Source organism: Periplaneta americana, chromosome 15 (assembly GCF_040183065.1).
Source record: "Periplaneta americana isolate PAMFEO1 chromosome 15, P.americana_PAMFEO1_priV1, whole genome shotgun sequence".
In the NCBI taxonomy this organism is placed as follows: domain Eukaryota; kingdom Metazoa; phylum Arthropoda; class Insecta; order Blattodea; family Blattidae; genus Periplaneta; species Periplaneta americana.
Window position 1 is genome coordinate 141,732,984 of NC_091131.1, and position 21,834 is coordinate 141,754,817.

General features: G+C 37.7%; 1 protein-coding gene across 5 annotated transcripts in view; it reads left to right on the forward strand.

Moving 5' to 3' along the window:
* The window catches only part of LOC138715414 (lysozyme 1B-like), an 83,587-nt gene that overhangs the window by 36,563 nt on the left and 25,190 nt on the right, over window positions 1–21,834 (forward strand). For all 5 annotated transcript variants that reach the window (XM_069848275.1, XM_069848278.1, XM_069848274.1 and 2 more), the window contains 2 exons: window positions 6,367–6,440; window positions 14,485–14,548. In XM_069848275.1, coding sequence (XP_069704376.1) covers window positions 6,367–6,440; window positions 14,485–14,548 — 138 coding nt within the window. The remainder of the gene's footprint in view (window positions 1–6,366; window positions 6,441–14,484; window positions 14,549–21,834) is intronic.

The window sequence follows — 21,834 nt, forward strand, 5'->3', positions numbered from 1 at the left end:
ACCGGCATTATCACCTTTATCTCATGCAGACGCTATATAACCTAAGATGTTGATAAAGCGTCATAAAATAACCTACTAAAATAAAAAATACATATTTTAATACAGTGAAACGAACCAAATTTCTTTTTGTCAAATGATGTCGACCAGAAATCAAGTTTCGTTGTAAATCAGTCGGTTTTATCTCTGGTTGTTATTATATTAACATATTCGCCTTGCAAACTACTATTCAAATTGTTTAAATGTTCAAATGTTCCAAAAATATATCAGTAAGGAATGGCAGTCTGAGAAGCCACGGGTTTTAAGAAAAATCAAAGTTGTTTTCGATTTTACAGATATTTGTATTTTACGAATGGGGTTAAACACCGGTATGCTAGTGGGAGGAGGGAGATCGCAAAAAAATTCTCGCCCAAAAGTGGGTCGTGCCCTCAAAAAGTTTGGGAACCTCTGACTAAGCTATATTTCGTCAATAAGCGCGTTGCTGTTAGAGAATTAGACACTTTGCCAAACGCGTTACGCGTGAGCGAACAACTTTTGAAAGCTATTTTTGATAAATGGAGGAATATATTTGATAGTATAATATTACTATGTACGTACTATAGCTATTTTATATTAATTTTCCCAAAATTAATTATTTGCCTCTAGTTATAGCATACAATGTATAAATAAAGTCAAGTGTCTTAAGTTTTTAATAATAATTTAATAATGTTTTTTTCTCTGCAGCCAGGATAGAGAGAGTTCATATTATTTGGGTAAATATTAAATTGTTTCTTTCATGCATGTCTTTGGAATCATAATTCCAAAAAAGAAGCTATGTAACAGTGTTATCAGTAAGATCTTGATAAAGGGATTGAATTGTTGTCAAACATACAAAGAAAGTGTATCATGAGATTATGTGAAAAGTATTATTTTTTTAATTAATTAAGTAAATTTTATTGTACATAAATAAATACATTATAGTTGGAAATAACAAGAACAGACAAAGGAAAACAAAAAAAAAATGAAATAACTTGACACTTGTTTATGGGTATTGCCCACTGGCAATCCCAAAAGTACTTTATAGCCTCATATCATTTTCTTTTTAGTCTTCTATGTGCTGCATCTTGTGGTGGATTAGTGACAATTACTCCAAGTAGCGGATTAATGTGATTTAGGAAGGAGTTGTACAGTCTGATGTAGCTCGGTCTTAGGACCTCCATCACCTCAGGAATACAGAGATCATCGTGCAGGTTCTTGTTGCTAATATACCAAGGTGCACCAGACATCAGCCTCAAATATAACGATTTTGCATGACCTGTATTCTTCTTATTTGTGATGCAGGCGCCGATCCTCAAATTGAACATCCACATTCCCAAACAGGGAGCACAATTGAAATATAGATAGGCTAAGTCTCTTGTAGTGCATAGGCAATGGAGATTTGTCTTGAATAATGTGTTTTAGCAGGTAGATTCTGTGTCTAATTCTTTTAACAATATATTATTTCAATGTACCGAAGTACATATGATATTTCTATGCAGATATTCTGCGTCATCATATGATGAAAGAGTAATGGAACGGAGAAAAATTCTCTCCGGCGCCGGGATTTGAACCCGGGGTTTTCAGCTCTACGTGCTGATGCTTAGTGGATAAAGCATCAGCACGTAGAGCTGAAAAACCCGGGTTCAAATCCCGGCGCCGGAGAGAATTTTTCTCCGTTCCATTACTCTTTCATCGTACCTTTTAACAATAGCTGATATGTGGTTATGCCAAGTAAGTTTGCTATCCAGATTAATGCAAGATATCTGACAGATTGAGCCATTGGTACTACTGAAGGACATAATGTTACTGGATAATTTACAGTGTTTCTCTTATAAGTAAGTCTGACTAAATTTGATTTTCGAGGATTCATAATTACTCGCCATTGCTTACAACATGTGGAATTTTTTTTTACAAAAATGTTCAGTTGTTCTGCTGCTGATTCACAAGCACCCTTACTAAGGATGGCAACATAACCAGCAAAATGGGCCATTGTTAAGTGATCTTGAGTTGGAAAATCCGATGTATATAGAATATAAAGCAGCGGTCCCAAAATACTACCTTGAGGTACTCCATATTGATCAATATTTTATTTTGACTGAGCAGATTCGTATTTAACAGAGAATGTATGTTATGAAAGGTATAACTTGATTATTAGATAATAGGTATGTGATACATGATTTTTAAGCTTTGAGAGCAAGCCTTCATGCCATATTTTATCAAATGCCTTTTCTGTGTCTAGGAAGAGACCCAAGCGCACCGCCTTTTCCTCATATGTAACTAAAATAGTATCTGTGATCCGATGTAGTTGTTGTGGACAAGAGAGTTTTGCTTTAAATCCAAACTGCGTTGAAGCAATAGTCCCTTGAAGTTGTTCTAAGAGATGAGATATAAGTTTCCCCCCCCCCTTGGGGATTTTGTGAAGTGAATTTTTAATGGCAGGCAGAGTAACTATCTCATGCCCCCATGTTTTAGATTGCTACCAGTGCACTTCATTAGAACCAGGTACCCAGCTTCGAAGCCGTTAGCCCTGTGAACTTACAATATATATATATATATATATATATATATATATATATATATATATATATGTTCCCCTATTATCATAATTCAGGGTTGTTATCTAAGAAATTAGCAAGTTCTTTGTGATAATGAGCAGTTTTCAAATATTTTTATAGTAATGGCAGCAGACTTATTGGGCGGTAATTTGAAGGGTTGCTTTTGTCTTTATCAGGCTTGGGGATCATAACCACTATGGCATGCTTCCATTGTCGAGGGAAATATGTTAAACTTAGAACTGCATTGTAGATTTGTGTTAGAAGAACGAGTGGTTTTCTAGAAAAAATTTTCAGGAGAGGTTGCACAATAAGATCATGGCCAGGAGCTTTCTTCTTTGGAGATCTTTCAATTTGATTTCTGACTTATCCTAGTGTAAAAAATTTTCCAAAGTAAGATATTTGAAGAGGTCGTGTTAAACTTTCATGAATTTGATGAGCGAAACCTGGGTCAAGATTGGGATTGAGTTGAAATTGCTGATATAACTATTCAGAGAAAACTTTTACTTTTTGTTCAGGTCTTGAAAACCATTGGTTGCAGATTTTAAATGGAGTAGTCCTACTGTCAGTATGTTTTATGGCAAAATTTGTTCTTTGCCATATTGTTCCATCTTCAGCCATTAAAGATTTTAATTTATTCTCCATTGCAGTCTGATGTTGGTTTCTTAAAGCTTTACTGAGTTCTCTGGAGGCTCCATTTAATTTAGTTTTGTATGGAGGATATTTTGCCTGTTCCCAGAGTAATTTATATTGCTCTTTAATGAAATAAAGTTGTCTTATATGTGATGTAAATGGAACTCTATTTTTGTTTTTATAATTCTGGGAATGGCTACTGTCGACATTCGCTGCAAATTGAATATTCCTGGTTAACGTAGACACAGCAATGTCTATATCCTTGGGAGTCTTGAGAGGTATTTGTGTTTCAGTAATTGCTTCTACATAGTGTTGAACTGCATAGTTGCCAGTTAAATGGAAATTTCATCAATATAAGGTGTAGAGGAGCATCTAAATCATTTATAGACAAATTAATCATTACTGGAAGATGATCTGAACTTAATTCATGTAATACAGAAGCCTCTGAACACAAATCGGCAAGATTTTTACCAGGAAAAAATCTAACAAGTTTGGAGTGCTTCCATCTTGAGGATAATGTGTTGATTCATTAGGGTAAATAGGTTGCAGAGTAAATAGATAGGTTACATCGTGGAATAATTTACCTCTAGGATTGGTCGTGTTACTTCCCCATCTAGGATGTTTACTGTTAAAGTCATCTCCAATAAGAAAATGTGTCTTCATGATATGAATAATGTCCCAGAAATGTGCCATAGTTACTCTATTTGCAGCAGCAGAATAAAATGATGCAATTTGTAATTCATTGCCTTCGAAGGTGATTTGTATGCGAGCAACTTGAATTTCAGTTTCAATTATAGGCACAAGTTCACTGTGTTTTAGGTCTGATTTGATAAATATCGCAGAAGCCCCTTTTCTCACACCACTGGGATGACCTGCTCCATATGCAATATAGCCAGGAATGTGATGTGTTAACTTGGTTTCCGTTGCGAGCAGTAAGTCTATATCATGTAAATTAAGGAAAAATAGTAGTTCATTATATTTATTGTTAATTTCTTGACAATTCCATGTGCAAATGGGTATTTTTTTTATTAGAGATAGTGTTCATTTTTGTTAAGAAGGACAGGTAGAATTTGAGATAACGCAGTTATAAGACGATGAAGCAGAGCTAAGAGAGAATCTAGCTTAGTAAGAACTTGCTACAGCTGATTTACCTTTGATACACCTGAACCTGTTTCATCATAGGATTTTTGATTAGCTGATATTTTTGGGCCCGGAATCAATGGAAAATTCACATTGGATAAGTTTGTACTCACTGGAAAAGAATTTACATTTGTATTTACATCAACGTTTCTCTTATATACAAATGAAGATGTTTCCTGGAGCTTTAAATGTTCAGGGCATCCTCTGTAACTAGCTGTGTGCTGTCCTTTACAGTTTACGCACACTGGAGGTACATTATGAGGTTTGTTACAGTTTGAAATGGGATGAATTCCATCTCATTTAACACACCGGGAACTTTTATGACAGTAGTTTTTTCTATGACCATATTCCTGCCAGTTCATGCATTGTATAATGTGCCTCTTAGGTTTAGGAGGCTCTACTTTTATCATAGCATAGTAAAAACTATTTAAATCATAGCCTATATGTTATCATTGTTAACGTTGGATTTAAGGTCTAGGAAAAATAAAGGTAAAGGTACTTTAGTAATAGAATGGTATATTGGAACCATCTGCAGAGCTTGAAATCCTTGTTCACGCAACTCGTTCTTAACTGCGTTGATGTCACATGAAGGATGTAAGCCTCTAATCACAACTCGAAAACTGCGTTCATTCTTCATTTGAAACGTATGATATTCAGCTTTATGTGTTTCAAAATATTTGATAGCATTTCTGTAGCCTTCAACAGATTCAAAAGAAAATTTTACCCTCTGATTATCCAGAGTAACTTGTTTAAAATTACCAACATTTTGTGTTCTTAAGTTGGAAATAATTACACTTATGTTTTATACATTGTTTGCATATGTAGGGGGAGATTTTATTGATTTTTGATTAGAACTACTGTCCTGATCCATAGTTTCTGTGTCATTATCTTCTGATAAGTTTGATAATGGTTCAAAAGGATTTCGAGAAATATATGAAGACTTACTATTACTTTCAGATCTTGATGTTGATCGCTTTCGTTTTTGTCGATTGTCATCTCCATTGACATCCATCTTGATGAGATTCTGCTAGCAATGCTGAAACAATTTATATAGCGTGTACTCTTAGTCAAAAGCCTAGACAACACTAAAAATAATGAAATGTTAAAATAGAAACAAAATGACATTTAAAACATACAACTTGAGGTACAACTGGATAATACCCACAGCAGAGCAATGTCGATAGTCGACGTTACTCGCTGGCCACTATCACCAGGCCGTACCGAGCCGTGCCAAACAAAACATAATCGAAATAGTGGTAGTAAAATTCGCGACTATATTCTTAAATAATTCACTGCATTAGTCAAGTGCAAGACTTCTGGCTTCTGTTGCATTCAAACAATTATAAAATACGATAATTTGGTCCAGGGAGCATCCGTTTTTGATGCAAAGATAATTTGTTTGGCTTGTTTCTTAAATAAAATTACGAAATGGCGTTCCTGTGCTTAACATTTAATAAAAAAAGAAATGTAGCAAAACTGTTTTGTCTCGAGACTCTCATCTAAGTCACATAATCTACTTCAATATATTTGCGCAAATATACCTTGTAGCTAACAGTGGTGCTATCTCTCTGTAATTTTCAGAAAGAAGGAGGTAGAGAGAGAAAAGAAACAAATTTCTCCCTCCAACGACGCCACACACCAACGTCGTGTTCTTATGTTGGCGAGATTGTGTATTTACTTAAATTTGATGCTAAACGTAACGGCACGGTTCAAAGATACCGTGGGAATTCTCCAGTTTAGCGCAACTTGAAAACTTGATGTACAGATATGAACAATCTAAACTACTTTTATGGAGCCACAATATCTAGCTCACAAACTTTCCAAGGCCCACTCTGAATTATTATTATTATTATTATTATTATTATTATTATTATTATTATTATTATTATTATTATTATTATTATTATTATTATTATTATTTGCAAAATTCCAAGATGTAGAATTGAAAAACTGTCCCACAGTTTTTATGTAGATCGATAGATTTTCCACCATAATTATCTCTTTGTACAAAACATTTTTTTTGCAGGGGTGTGCATCGCTAAATACGAGAGTGGCTTCGAGACTTTTGCCAAAAGCAGATACGATTTTGGACTCTTCCAGGTAAGTCGCCTAGTAAAGGCCTGTTTAATATCTTGAATATTTTCTCTGTACAGTTTATTCAATAGTAATCTCACTAGAGATTTTGATTTACCTAGATAAAATCATACCTCGAGTGGAATTTGACTATTACACGATTACAAGAAATTATATAAAGAGTAGAAGAAATAAAGTATTTTAATACAATAAAATATTAATTGACTTACTAAAATTCTATTTCACTAATGTTAGCTTCACCAAAACCTTTGAACGGAGTCGCCATTTTCAGTTGACTGTCTATGCGGTAAATAAATGACGATCTCAAAGTTTGTTTTATAGTACCGTGAAGACTTCGCAGTTTGAAATGTCCGCAAACAAAGAAACAAATTAATATTAGAGGAAAAAAATTTGCTTCGGCGCCGGGGATCGAACACGGGTCCTAGGTTCTACCAAGCGCTCTAACCATTGAGCTACGCCAAAGTTCAATCCCCAGCATCGGTTCGAACCTGCAGCCTCCAATGTTTTTCCCTTTGTGGCCTGACTCCAAGTTCGACATGTATGTTGACATTTTTATATTAAGTCAAGTCAACAAGGAGCGCATTCAGTTGAGTGACTTGGTGGCCGGAATTCCACAGTAATATGCAAGAACTGTAGAGTAACGGTCAGCGCGTCTGGCCGTGAAACCAGATGGCCCGGGTTCGAATCCTGGTCGGGGCAAGTTACTTGGTTGAGGTTTTTTCCGGGGTTTTCCCTCAACCCAATACGAGCAAATGCTGAGTAACTTTCGGTGCTGGACCCCGGACTCATTTCACCTGCATTATCACCTTCATTTCACTCAGACGCTAAATAACCTAGATGTTGTTACAGCGTCGTAAAATAACCCAAAAAAAAGAATGGAAGATAGCCGCCATCGGATCTCTCAGCTCTGCTCGTGACGTCATCTGCCGTCAAGGCTGGGTCTACTGGGCTCGTACTATGGAAAGCAATGCACCGAAGATATTTATGACACTCATAAAATTACCATTGTGATCCCAAAAAATTTTTCAATTATTGTGAACTCTTTAGACGTTGTTAAAACTCTTATTTCTTTACAACGATGATATGAAAATAATACACAATGACTTTCTAAGAAGAATATTATGTTATTGTGCTCATATTACATAGTTGACGATTTTCTTCATTTTCTTCGCTGTTTTACGGCTACTTGTAGACGATTTACTTTTCTGCCCCTGTCGGCGTTTGTGGAGAGCTTTCATGACGATCGAGTTCTGGAGTATCATTCAATAACAAATGGATCTATAGGCCTACTAGAAATCTTTCCGTTGAGTATATTAGCAAATGTTTGCGCTACGTTTTTGAACTTGTTTAATGTAGTTTCATGCTACTCCTCAAAACACTTTTCAAATTTGTAAACCACACGAAGCTAGTCAAGAGAAGGACGAATATTTCTCCGTGCAAAACACTGTAACGAATCGGATTTCTTACTTTCACAATTTTTTTCTTCTCTGTAGAAGAGTTTTTTTGCAGTACACACACACACACACACACACAGATATTTCTTCTTCAATCGGTACGAAATATAACAGGCTAACATTTCAATCAATTCACTTTTTTCATAATTATTTACTTTAAGACTTTGATTTAACTGCCACTGTTAAATCCGTTGTTAATTGTACGTTTGTTTGTTGATGTTTGATAATTCAGTGTTTCTTAGTGAGCGCAAAAGAGATTAATTTATAAAAATACCTTGCAGATATGCATCAGCAACATGTAAAACAGACGAAAAAAATTGTGGTGATAAAATTAATTTACAATAGATTTACTTCCTATAGATACTTTAAGTAACTTCTTTTGAAATTTTTACTTTGCCAAGTTTGTAGTGCAGTTGTACAGTATTTTTAGTGAGTGTAAAAGGGATTAATTTATAAATATTCCTTGCACTTGTGCAATAGCAACATATAAAAACAGAGGAGAAAATTGTGGTGATGAAACCTAATTTATAATCGATATCCAAAGGCACAAGCTGTTCGTGAAAGGTGGATATATTTGCGTAATACAGCAAATAGTTTTAGACCTGAAATATCGCATACTTGTTCGATCACTTCGATAATTCTGATTATCATCGCGATTTTAAAGCAGAATTATTAAGGTTACCACAAAAACTAAAACTAAAAAATGCGGCCGAACACAGTGTGATATTCGAAAGGACGAACGCGATGCAAGGTTTCATTTAAGCAATAGGAAAAACTCTTGTGTGAATTTTTGAAGCCAGGTACATCAAATACATACAGTGCAAGTGAAAATACCGAAGAAAAGATAAGTTAAAAAGTTAATAAAATTCGAGCAATGAACGATAAACTGCAAAAATAACTACAAGTAGCAAATGACAAAATATTGCATTTGAAACAAAACATTTCAGGACTTGAGAAATGACTTTCAAAATCTAAATAATTTCTTGTTAAATATGAACAACTCGTATCAAAATTCCAATGTAAAACCATAATTCGTGGTTCATGTTAAATTTTGGGGCAGTAACGATATTTCAATAGTTGTGACACTTCATGCAATTTCTAAAAGACGTTCAGAATATGTAAGGAATATTACCCCTTACCCAGTGCACGTACTTTACGTAAACGTCTTTCGACAATTGAGTGTCCGCCAGGCTTAATTAAAATGGAGAAAAATATGGTCTTGTGTTACGACAGAAATGAAAATAGGCAGTGGACCCAACAAGGAACTGTTTCTGTGAGCCATACAATAAAATTATGGCCAGTCATACTTGTTCGTAGTTTGACGGGGAAATGGAAGCAATCAATGAATTATATGTTTGATTGTACTATGACTCCTTCATATCCAACTCTCTGGTCTCGTGGTAGCGTGTTCGCTCCCGAACCCAGCGGACCGGGGTTTGATTCCCCGCTTGGGATGAGTTGCCTGGGTGAGGGTTTTTCCATCACTCCTATGGATGAATATCAGATAACTTTATCAGGCGTATGGAACCCCACTCATCCTCGCCACTTCCTTCCCCCCTTCATCATCCTTCCTTATCATTCCGGTTATCTTCTAGATTTTCAGACAGTGCCTGCGGCGCCCTCCGAAGCTCCTACCACTCTCGGCCGGCCTCTATGGATATGTGGCAAGTTGGCAGTTAGTTACCCGATAGCGGAACCCACTCCCCTCCTCCTAGGGGTGACCTACACTTCAGACCCTTAGCCAGACGGGAGTGGTGACCGTTTGAGGGGCGGAATGTGGTGGGAGGGCTGTTGGGGGAATGGTACACGGACTTAGAAGGATGGTGGGACTGGTCCTTAGGGTGTTGGGGGTTAGGTCGGTTCGGTGTGGGTGCGGTCGGTGGGCTCGCAACTCATCCCAGGGGCGCACAATAGACATATCGCGGTACACAGGGGATGTTCCCCTCCCGGCCTCATAGAGAAAGTAAAAAAAAATCACGCTTCCATTATTATAAAAGAAAAGTGCTCGTAATAATAATAAACAAGCCTCTGGTTTTAAAGTACCGTCTTTTCCCATAACTAATGGGAAATGACGGTAAGTGCTTTCTTCAGTCACATGGGTCCTCAAAATCAGAAATTACGGAAAGACTTGGAAATGAATGTAAGTCAAACATTTATTTCAAATGATGTGACATCTGGACGTAGAATCTGAGGTTTGTGTGATTATCGCACGCTCTGAAACTAATGAGGAATCACTTATTATACAATGGATCTGTTTCGGAAACTGGAAAAAGAGTTAGGCCAACAGTATCAGAAGATTTAAAACATACAGGCGGGGTTAACAATGGCAGTCAAATCAAAGTCTTAAAGTAAAAAATTATGAAAAAAGGAAATTGATTCTCTTTTGATTCTCCTTTGATTGAATGATTGTTGATTCTCCTTTCTTCTTCGCGAAATCATCAATTACATGGTCATAAAATTTGGAGTTCAGCTGTAGATTTGTTTGAATTTCCCTCTCCAGTGCTATCAAACAAAGGTAAGAACGATTTTTCTGTCTTTGAATGTTGGAATGGAACGGGGGAAAAATTCAGTTGTATACGGTTAGGCCTACTTCATTACCAAAGATCATCTTAAAATACTAAAAAGAGCAGTTTGTGTTTTTCGAATGCGCATTATCACGCTGACGAAAAGGAACTTGTCAGTGGCAATAATGTATTTTGTGTGCAAAAGCTTGTAATTTTCGGGGAAGAAGGCTATAAAGGTAACCGTGTTCCGAAGTTTATCCTTGAATGGAATGAAATTTTCGTGAGGCGGACATTGTGACCCAGCACTGAGACCTTTTACTAGTCTATCTATTGCGCTAACCCTCAACTTAGGCGCATTCCCAAACCCACACCGGCTGACTTCACCAAGATTGGCTGCATAGGGCCTACCTAGGTTTCCGTGCATCACCAACCGGCGTTCGGGGAATGCTATGAAATGATGACGAAACGGAGAAATGCTGACAGAATATTGCCTAATATGGGGAAACGAGAGAAACTCGAGAAAAACAGCTGCGACCTTATCTTCCACAAGTGCCTAGGCCTGACCGGGACTCAAACCCGGATTGCCTGCGTGACTGGCTGAAGCTGCGACGGCTCAGCCACGGCAGGGGACTCCTTGAGTGTTGAGTGATATTTTAATATTTTTCAGTTTCAAAAGCTGGGTACCTTCAACTGAAGCACTGCTTGTTGGGATAGTGAATTCTTCACACAATTTTGCAGTTTTGTCACTTCACTAAAATGCCCATTTCAGTTTCATAGTTTCGAGAAGGAAAATTGCGCGAAAATGTTGTGCGGGTTCTTGAGAGCACGTAGTGCCGGCGTTTTGACCTCCATAATCCAACTCCTGTCAGATTCCGGATAACATGTCAGGTGTCACCATGGCTATGACTATTTAAAGTTCTACAGGTCTCGTGGTAGAGGTGCACATCATAGACCCTATCCGTTATTTAACTATTAGGCCTACTATAGTGGAAGACAATATCTATTTGACGCAAAAGCTGTCTGCAAACCTTAATTCTTGGACGCATAATTTCATGAATTGGAGACATAAACTGCCGCCAAGACCTCCCAACCAATTCCTCTGAGCAGGCGCGGATACAAGGGGGGGGGGGTCTGGGGGTCTATAGCCCCCCTATCATTTCAAAGACTTTTTTTTATTTAAAATGTACAACGCATTATTTTTTCATTCATATAACTTATATGATTTCTTCACTCTCTAAACTTCATATTATTTTGCTATTTTACTTTGGCATACAAACTCTCTTTACAGTTCGCAGTGAATAGATCAGGTAAGTGGTCGCATTCCTTAGGGGTCGTTACCATGGGGTTTAACAATAGCTCGGACTTCGGAACGGAAATCTAACGGTATCCAAACCTACCACACTGTAGCTAGGACGCTACCAATATCTTGTTATCGTACTTTACAATAGCCACTACATTCGACTTCTGAATTGAGACGAGAAGTGATCAGTCCGCACAGGTGAATTATTTAATTTAACAGTTATAAGAAATTATAAAATGTCGAAACGTAAGTTTCAAACAAATATCTTACAATTCGTCAAGAAGCCGTGTGGTGAAGTGAAAGAAAAGTGCAGTACGGATGACAATGATACAACTGATGAAGAAAAGTGTATGCCTGTTAATACCGTAACAGTGGAATCGGTTATGTGCGGTGAAGTGATGACGCTAGTTCGACGACTCATAATATATTAGATATTGGTTGCTTAGTGGAAAAAGAAATATGCAGTGACGAGATAAAATACAAAGCTCTAACAAATCCGTGGGTTCCAGACGAAAAATATCCATTTCAGAGGACACTAGAATCGGGACAGTCTAGACAATTTCAGCATGCGTGGCTTAAAAGATTTCCATGGCTGTCTTACAGTAAGAAGGATGAAGGTGCGTTCTGTCACGTGTGCGTTTTATTCGGACCTAAAGAGGGAGGGCGAAGCAAAGTTACGTTACATAATTTAGTTACGAAACCTCTAAGAAAATTAAAAAAAGCCTCTGAAATATTCAGGAGACATTCAGAGAACAGTTATCACAAAACTGCTCTCTTAAAATGTGACAATTTATCGAGTGTTTGAAGGTAAGGTAGAGAACGTTCTGGTTCAATTGAATAATGAAGTGTTACAAACAGTGCGCGAAAACAGGATGAAACTTGTCCCAATAGTAAAAACAATTATTTTGTGCGGCCGACAAAATATTCCATTAAGAGGACACAGGGATGATGGTGCGATTGACTTGGAAAGCGAAAATCAAAACGAAGGTAATTCCAGGGAGCTTCTTAAATATCGCGTTGATGCCGGTGATCAGATTCTGCATAGTCATCTTAAAAATGCCCCCAAAAACTCTTCTCTAACAAGCAAAACAATGCAAAACGATCTCATAAACTGTTGTGGCACCATTATTGAAAAGAAAATTGTTAAAGAGGTTAACCAAAGTCAAACATCCCAGACGACTTCAGCTTCGTTAAACTGTAAGTAACATTTAATCGACTTTCCATTCCAGTCACCATTTCCTTTAGAATTAGGACTAACTGAAGACTTAGAACCTAAGAGTGACAATATTGTTGTGGTTTATTTATTTGTTTTTAATTCCATTGTTCTGTGTTATGATTATACTACTGTATTCATATGTTAATTGAGGGGTTGGTGCAAGAAAGGCACTTCTCTCAAATGCAAGTTTTGAGAAAATTTATGTTGGAAATTCAAACCGTAATAATGTTATCTATGCACGCCTTTACATTTTGGGTACCGGTACTCCTGACCTCTATGATTACAGTATTGAACTACAACTTTGTGATCATGTGCATAACAGGTCAGAGAACACAATAAAGCGTTTTACTCAAAAAGGGCACATCCTCTAAAATGCCCTTCTTGCACCCAGCCCCTCAATTATTATTAGCCCCCCCTATTATTAAATTCTAGATCCGCGCCTGCCTCTGAGAATATTTGAAAAGTAAAGTGTATAGTAATAAGTCGCACACCATCACATAGTTAAAAGAAAGCATAACCAATGAAATTAGATCATGGACTCCTCTTTATTGCGGGGAGTTATGCATAAAATTCAAAGTAGAATATGTTATCATGGAGGTTATTTAAACAATCTACTTTTAAAACATTAAGTACAGATCGATAAATATTGTATTTTCTGATAATTTTCCAGAATAGCCTAAATGGATTTTTTTTTTAATTTCGCTCAGTGCCCTACAAGAAGACTATGAATACCGTTTACCGTTGCATTCCATTGTCGCACCTTATATGTTAATTTTTGTAGTATGGTTTTGTTCATCCCAAATCTCACACGATCAGCTAAGTTCAGAAGTCGTTTCTGACTTCAATATGTCTATAAGTTCGGTCCAGTACTAAGATGTCATCCCAAAATGTCAATATTTTCAGGCGAATTTTGTCGCGACTATACTAATTTCTAAACTATACGACATATTCCAATGAAGTAAACTGCAAGGGACAGACAAAATATCATTATATCCAATGTGACCTTGAGTTAGAGCGTGTAATGTAATCTAATGATAGGCGGGAGGAGGAAGTCGTACGAAATGGCTGGTCGCACTGCAGCCGAGGCACTGTAACTCGAGAATTCGAAGGAATAGAACCTTCACAGAGTTTAAACTATTCCATACGACCATGGCTATAACCTCAATTGAGTAGCAATCAGCATTCGACATGTTAAATTGGAATTATTCGCGAGTGAATTTGAGTGAATAGAGAAAATTCAAAATGTCGAGGCATACCTATATAACGCAAGGGGAGTGATTCTATAAGCAATGAATAGCAAACGATAGAGCACGGCGATTACTACAGCTATCGACATGTTTATTCTCAATGCATACGAGAGGCGACCTGTTATGAATAAAATTTTATTTGAATGCAAAAGTGAGTTCATTCTTCATTCTCATATCTACAACCTATCCCGATTTGTTTCTGTTAGAAGCCATTAGCTGAAAACCTAATTGCAACACTACAGTTCTGCAGCTACAAATGACCTCTTTTGACGAGCATATTAGTTGCAATGCTCTTTTGCCTCATTGCATTCTATTTTTTGTTCTTGCAGATCAGCAGCCTTCACTGGTGCGGGATTCAAGCAAGAGGCGGTGGCTGCTACGTGAGATGTGACGGTGAGTTCAGGATTAGAGTCCATCATGGCAGTTGTACTACTCTCCCACGTGATGCGTTTAAAAGTTCAATTACTTTCGAGAATTAACTCACTAATTAAGCAAAAATTTCGTCCAACTTATTCCAACTCAGGGAACTTGAACGAAATTTATACACTCGGTAACCGGTATGAGGATGTTTTGTCAGGGATTTGAAACTGCAGATTTATTAGGGATTTCTTGGGATACGTTTCCCACAATTCTGACCAATTCTGCCGTATTTTCTGGGAAGGAGCGGAGGGGAAACAGTCGCGCATGCGCATGCGCTCTTCACTGCAATATTCCTGTTTCACAAACATCTACTACATGTGTCTGAGCGTGTTTGCGACTTTGTGGAATAATAGTAGCGTTTTTTGTAGTGTTTTATTAGCTTCAACAGGACGATTGTTTTCAATATACCGCAAGTACAGTACGATTATTTAGTCCTAACAGTCACCGACAATGTGCGCCTGGGTCAGGCGAGTTAATGGTTACGCCAAGTGGTGTTCAGGTTACTCAGTCGCTTGCCTTCAGAGCGATCGGATGTCACGTGTGCGGTAGAGCGGTGTGTTTCCAGTAGAGTTAAGCTGAACTGCATTTCTTTACTGACCGCTCGCTCTTATCTCTACTCCGTAACTCACCCCGCTACTCCTACTACTTCCCCTCTTTCGCGTCGCCGAGCTGTCACGACTAAATAATCGGTCTGTATTTGTATTACTTTAGTTATCGTTTGCTTTTAGTGTTAATAGTGTTCATAATAATACAGAGTTTATGGAATTCATATTATTGTGTAATGTTTAGGCTTATAAAATTAACAGTTTTTTTGTTTATTGTAAATAGGTCAACAAAGAGGAAATAAGGATTGACAATCTATATTATAGCCAAGAAAGAAATATTATTGCAAATGTAAAATAATTATGAGATGAAGATAAAGAACAACAGTCATCATCATCGTCCTTGCAGGTATTAGGCCTAGTGGCTGTTACGGTCTCCGTCCATCTTTTCAGGAGGCGTCCCAAAGATACAGTCCATGAGGATTTAGTCCCTTTTAGAAAGAGAGAGAATGCTCACCATCTCTCTCTACCCTCATTTATGATGGTCGACACTCCTTCAAACGACCGCGAGTTACCAGTGGCGGCATTCTCTTCCTCTTCAAATTCTGACTCCACTCTGCCAGAAAGTTCGTCCGTGTCGTCTAAATTGATTACCAACGAATAATAAATTTCCATCTACAAGTCCATCCTTCGCCCAATAAAATTTTTCAACTTTTTCTACGTGTTCACAGGCCTTCCTGCAATTTTCTTTCGTCACTTTCGCAAATGCGCTCATTTTTAATCTGTTACACACGTTTTTTAAGAGTCCTGTTCGGGCGTTTCTTTCCTGAAGTTCGCAGCACACTTCCACTTCCGCTTTCTAGCGTTTCCTTTTGGTTTTTTTTTGTTTTTTTTTTGTTTTGTTTTTTTTTTTTTTTTTTTTCTATTTTAATCCTGTTAACACCACGCGATGATATATGTGTCGCTGCAGCAGTTCTTTCGATAAAACTCGGCACAGATATTGTTTCTTTTCCGCATTTCAGTGCCTCATATTCTCCAGTCAAGAATTTATCTGCATTAAAAACCATGTTCATACCGTCCGACTTCAAGGCTTTCTCGCGTATTCCCATATTGCCTACCATTATTATTAAATACAAGAGCACAACACTCATTACAATATTTAAGGTAACAGTGAAACCATGTATCTCCGAAAACATTTTAATTTGTGAATTATATTATATTAAATTGATACAACAAGATACAAACTCGTCCACACCTGTGGAATAACGATCAGCGCGTCTGGCCGTGAAACCAGGTGGCCCGGATTCGAATCCCGGTCGGGCCAAGTTACCTGGTTGAGGTTTTTTCCGAGGTTTTCCCTCAACCCAATACGAGCAAATGCTGGGTAACTTTCGGTGGTGGACCCCGGACTCATTTCACCGGCATTATCACTTTCATTTCATTCAGACGCTAAATAACCTGAGATGTTGATACAGCGTCGTAAAATAACCCAATAAAAAAAGATACAAACCCACGTCAGTATTCACAAAATACAGTACTACTAACTAATGAACTCGGACAACCCCGAGACGCCACTGAAAGATCCACTAATTGGGTTTGCAAAAGTGTGAAGGGAGATGGGAGAAGAAAGGGAATTCCAAGAATTGTACAAAAGGAAACCTCTTGCCCGTCACATCTGGTGGCAGTCGATAGACAAGGACCTCAGACAAGGACAGTAGAAATCACGCCAACTTAATCCTCATGCACTGTAGTCTTCCATGTGGTATATAGCGGAGAATTTGTCTTGGGAGTCTGGAACTGTCCATCCTATTGACATGGTTAAGCCATTTTTTTCTATAGTGGTTGAGATGTGCCTTTGCATTTCTCTTACGAAATCTGGAGCAAAGGCAAAAAGTACTGTAATTTATTCACAAGAATGATACAGCGTATAAGGAATAAAATGAAAGACTGCACAGAAGAAAGTGTGTTGTCGACACCTGGGAGAAAAAAAAAAAACGGCAACGGCCAGACTACCGAAACGTAAAAGTAGATGACTTTGACCGGAGATTTACAAAAAGATATAGGCCTAATTGATAATTTTTATTTCAACAAGGAGGAGGGCCACCAGCGTAGCTCAGGAGGTAGCTTGTTAGCCTGCTGATCCGCAGTTGCGCTCGGGCGTGCGTTCGATTCCCGCTTGAGCTAAACTGGTTGGGTTTTTTCCGAGGTTTTTCCCAACAGGAAGGCGAATGTCAGATAATCTATGGCGAATTCTTGGCCTCATCTTGCCAAATATCACCTCGCCATCACCAATTCCATCTATGCTAAATAACCTATTAGTTGTTACAGCGTTGTAAAATAACCAATTAGAAAATGTAGTACCAAGCTGCAACAAACTTTTATCTGTCTTACAAGAGAGAATTGATTTCAAATGGAATACAACATTAAGGCGAACACTGAAGGAAATGGGTTCAGATGAAAGAAGTGTGTATCGAGAAGAGAGTGTTTAATTGAAGGGGAAAACATTGTATTGTCGTACCATCGGATCTATGCCCCTTCAATGCTGTCGTCGTTCTTGGAAAAGTTAACGCCTCTACTCACCCCATTCCAGCCGTTTCTCTCCCACTACGTCAAACAGCAGGCCACGAACCTTGCCGAATAGGGATGTTGCCAAACTTCCGTCAAACAGTGTCATGTCTCTTGAATATTGCTTATAATACTGTAAGGTTAATTATTACTTATTCATAATTTAATTTAAGTAGGTCTAATGACGCTGATTGACTTATACAAAATGCTATTACTTGCGTAATGATATTTCTTTCACCACTCCGTGCTACAGTATTCATGGTGAGTTGACAACACTGGACTGCAAGTGCAAATAAACTGTCCCGCAAGAAGGCTCAAAATTGCTTAGTATTGGGGGAGAGAAAGAGAGAGGGATAGAAAAGAGAGAAATAGGAATACAGGGATAGAAATGAATTGCCGAGGCTGAAAAGGAATTAAGGTTCAGTTCGCATATCTTACGGGGGCACAGAACCGATGGTCGGACTATAAATTGGATGTGAAGATATCTACAGAAAATAAGAAAACTGAGGGAAGAGTATAAACCGATTTTGTACCTGGACGAGATATGGATAGACACCAATTTAAGGTTTCCCAAGTGCTGGCAGGATATAAATGTTACGGGAGTTTCGACTATCGTAAATATGTCAGACTCACTGCTATTCATCAGAGTGGAATGAATGGCTTTGTTGAGAGATAATACCCCAACAATTTCGAAAAATATGATAATGATAGTCATAGCGACAACACCGAAGATGCGGAATCTTTTATGTCTGACTTCGTTCCCTTTAGCGAAGTAAGTGGACCGAAGTTTTCACATTAGAGTGTAGCGTGAAGTTCCCCCTTCCCGGCTATCCACTCCGTCAATTCGTAGCGCGAAGACAGTAGTTCGATGAAATAAAATGTGTCTCAGTGAAACGTACAGTAGAGTTCGTATAGGCCATTTTCTGTCAGATGCTTTTCCATTTCAAACTCGCTCTAGAATATGCCATTAGGAAAGTCAAGAATGACAGACGGTTTGGAATTGAACGGGTTACATCAGCTTTTTGTCTATGCGGATGACATGAATAAGTTAGGAGAAAATCCACAAACTATTAGGGAAAACATGGGAATTTTACTTGGAGCAAGTAAAGAGATAGGTTTGGAAGTAAATCCCGAATAGACGAAGTGTATGATTATGTCTCGTGATTAGAATATTGTACGAAATGGAAATAACTTATACAAATTGGAAATTTATCCTTTGAAGAGGTGAAAAAATTCACATATCATGGAGCAACAGTAACAAACATAAATGATAGTCGGGAGGAAATTAAACGCAAAATAAATATGGGAAATGCGTATTATTATTGAGTTGAGAAGCTTTTATCATCCAGTCTGCTCTCAAAAAGTTAGAATTTATAAATCAATTATATTACCGGTTGTTCTGTATGGTTTTGCGAATGGGCGAATCATAAATGCATATATAGTATTAGTTGGGAGGCCGGAGGAAATAAGACCTTTGGAAAGGCCGAAACGTAGATGAGAGGATAATATTAAAATAGATTTGAGGGAGGTGGGATATGATGGTAGAGACTGGATTAATCTTGTTCAGGACAGGGACCGATGGCGGGCTTATGTGAGGGCGGCAATGAACCTCCGGGTTTCTTAAAAACCATATGTAAGTAAGAATAACAATATGGTGGTACAACAGAATATACAACAACTCGGTGTGAGTCCCGAATAATGAATCACATACTCTTCTATTATACAATTATAGCCTACTAGACATGACACGTGGGAAGGGAATGGGGATTCACAGTAGGGCATTGCAAAAAATTGTTTTCTTAAATTTCATAAGTGCACTCCCCACCATGTTATTACAATTATTGAAACATACTTGTGTACAAATTTTCAGGTGTTTAGGTCATATTTTGACCCCAGCCCACCTCAATAATAACTGTCGCTATAAGGTAAAAACTGATTTCCTTTTTCCTTTACAAGTTGTAACTAACAATGAGTGAAGATATGGAAAAGAAATTACGTGAAGGAATGATTTGCCCTCTTTTGTCCACATCAAACTGCTCAGTACTTAAAAAAGATGATGAAGGAGGTCCAAAAGCGTGGCTCGTAGGGAATTTACTACGAGATTTGACACCGAAAGAAGAATCTTAACTGCCTTCCAATGGGGATGTGCTTCGTTTCTTTGTTTTTCTTAATCGTGAAACAATGCAGAAAGGTAAGAGAGATGATGTTATTAAATATGTTATTTTGAAGATGGAAGAATTTTGGAAACTGTCTGGTATTCCTACAATGCCTATGAGAGCTAGACATTCCAAACAAAAACTCAGTAAAATAGAAAATATAGAAAAACTAGCGGTACTAGTATCTGATATGTCAGACTTTGAAGATGGTAAACTTCTTGGTATTCTGGTAATTGCAAACACAACAGGTACAGAATAAGCAAGAGTTACTTCTAGTCTTGTAAATGAACGCGAACTCTCTGATAACGTAAGATCCTTCGTTTTTGACACTATAGCTTCAAACTCAGGATGGAAAATCGGAACATGTGTAGAGCTCGAAAAATTACTGGACAAAAAATTGTTTGTGTTTGCTTGTCGGCATCACGTTTTTGAGAGAATCTTGTGTTCAGTTCACAAGATATTGTTTAGTGAAACATCAAGTCCTGAAAATGACAATGTCATTCAATTCAGGGACTCCATTTCGAAAACTATCAATACAGAAGAAAAATTTAAGACCATATAAATCAATGACAGGTCACTGAAACTCATAATGGAAAATACAATTCAATCACTGAAGAGAATACTTTCCACCCAAATAGAAATAACTTGTTACCTCGTGCTGATTATCGGAAGTGTGCTGACCTGATGTTAATTCTGGGAGAAACACCTGAACAAGGAATACACTGGCTGAAACTTGGAACAGCTCACAATGCTCGATGGATACCGTCCATTTTGTGTCCAGGAAAGATGTTTGGTGTCAGTGCTCAAGCAGGATATGACAATATCACGATCGATAAATTAGAAGCACTATGCAAATTCAATGTTGAAGATGGCTCTCTTCATCCAATGGTGCCGATGCAGTCTACAATGATCTGAAGCTGTGGCATGACTTGACTAAATATCGCAAGCATGATCCTCAAGTTGCTAATGCAGCCATAAAGGTCATGGAAAGACATTTGTGGTATTTAACCGAAGAATGTGCAGTGTTCTCCCTATTTTCAAACAGAGTTACTGATTCGGAACGTCAGCAAATTGCTCGGACATTATTTCGATTTCCAAGACCAAAAGAATTTGAGAGGGGCATTCCAACATTTTCAATCCTGAACCACAGTACGAAACTATCACCTCTTATTGACATAAATCCTGGTTCTTTTTTCACAGCATTGGCGTTGAGGTCCAATGGCTTGGAAAATCCGTTAGCCAATGGCATCTTGATCCCAATTTATCAAGAAGCTGAGGCATATGTACGGCATGTCAAAGTGGTAAATATCTCCCTTAATGGGCCGTGGGGGTGATTCAAGACTTCTCAACTAGTGTTACCGATGACGAAACTCAAAAACAGTACTTATTGCAATGATTGAACATCATCGCAAATAAATTCCCAAATATAAAAAAGAGACATTAAAGATGTTAACCGCAGCCTTTAACAAACCTTAAATTTAGTAAATATAGTGATTTGATGTGGATATTATATAGCTGAGAGCAAGATTAGTTACAGTACTTTTTAATTACTATATATGTGGATTTACAGTGTTCTATAATGAACTGAATTAAAAGAGAACATTTAATATTACATTTTCGCATTATTTTACTATAAGAAAAGAACGTCTTGTTAGTCAGTCATGTTGGGCGGGGATCAAGATATGACCAAATTACCTCAAATCTGGTGTACAATCATATTTTATCAAGTGAAACAACATAGAAGGGGTGCATCTCGGATATTTAAAAAAATAATTTTCTCTATATCCTCATGCAATGGCCTAATTCACAGTCATGTCGTGAGACTGGCGCACGAATACAACACACGCTGCGTTTATGTCTCACTACGTATATACATCGTCTCACTCATGACCATTGACTTTCCTCTAGCGGGCGCGTGATACATCATGAGTCATTTTAAATGCGGAACTCAACAGCCATCTTAAATTAACAAGTCATGCTGTTGTTAGAATTGGCA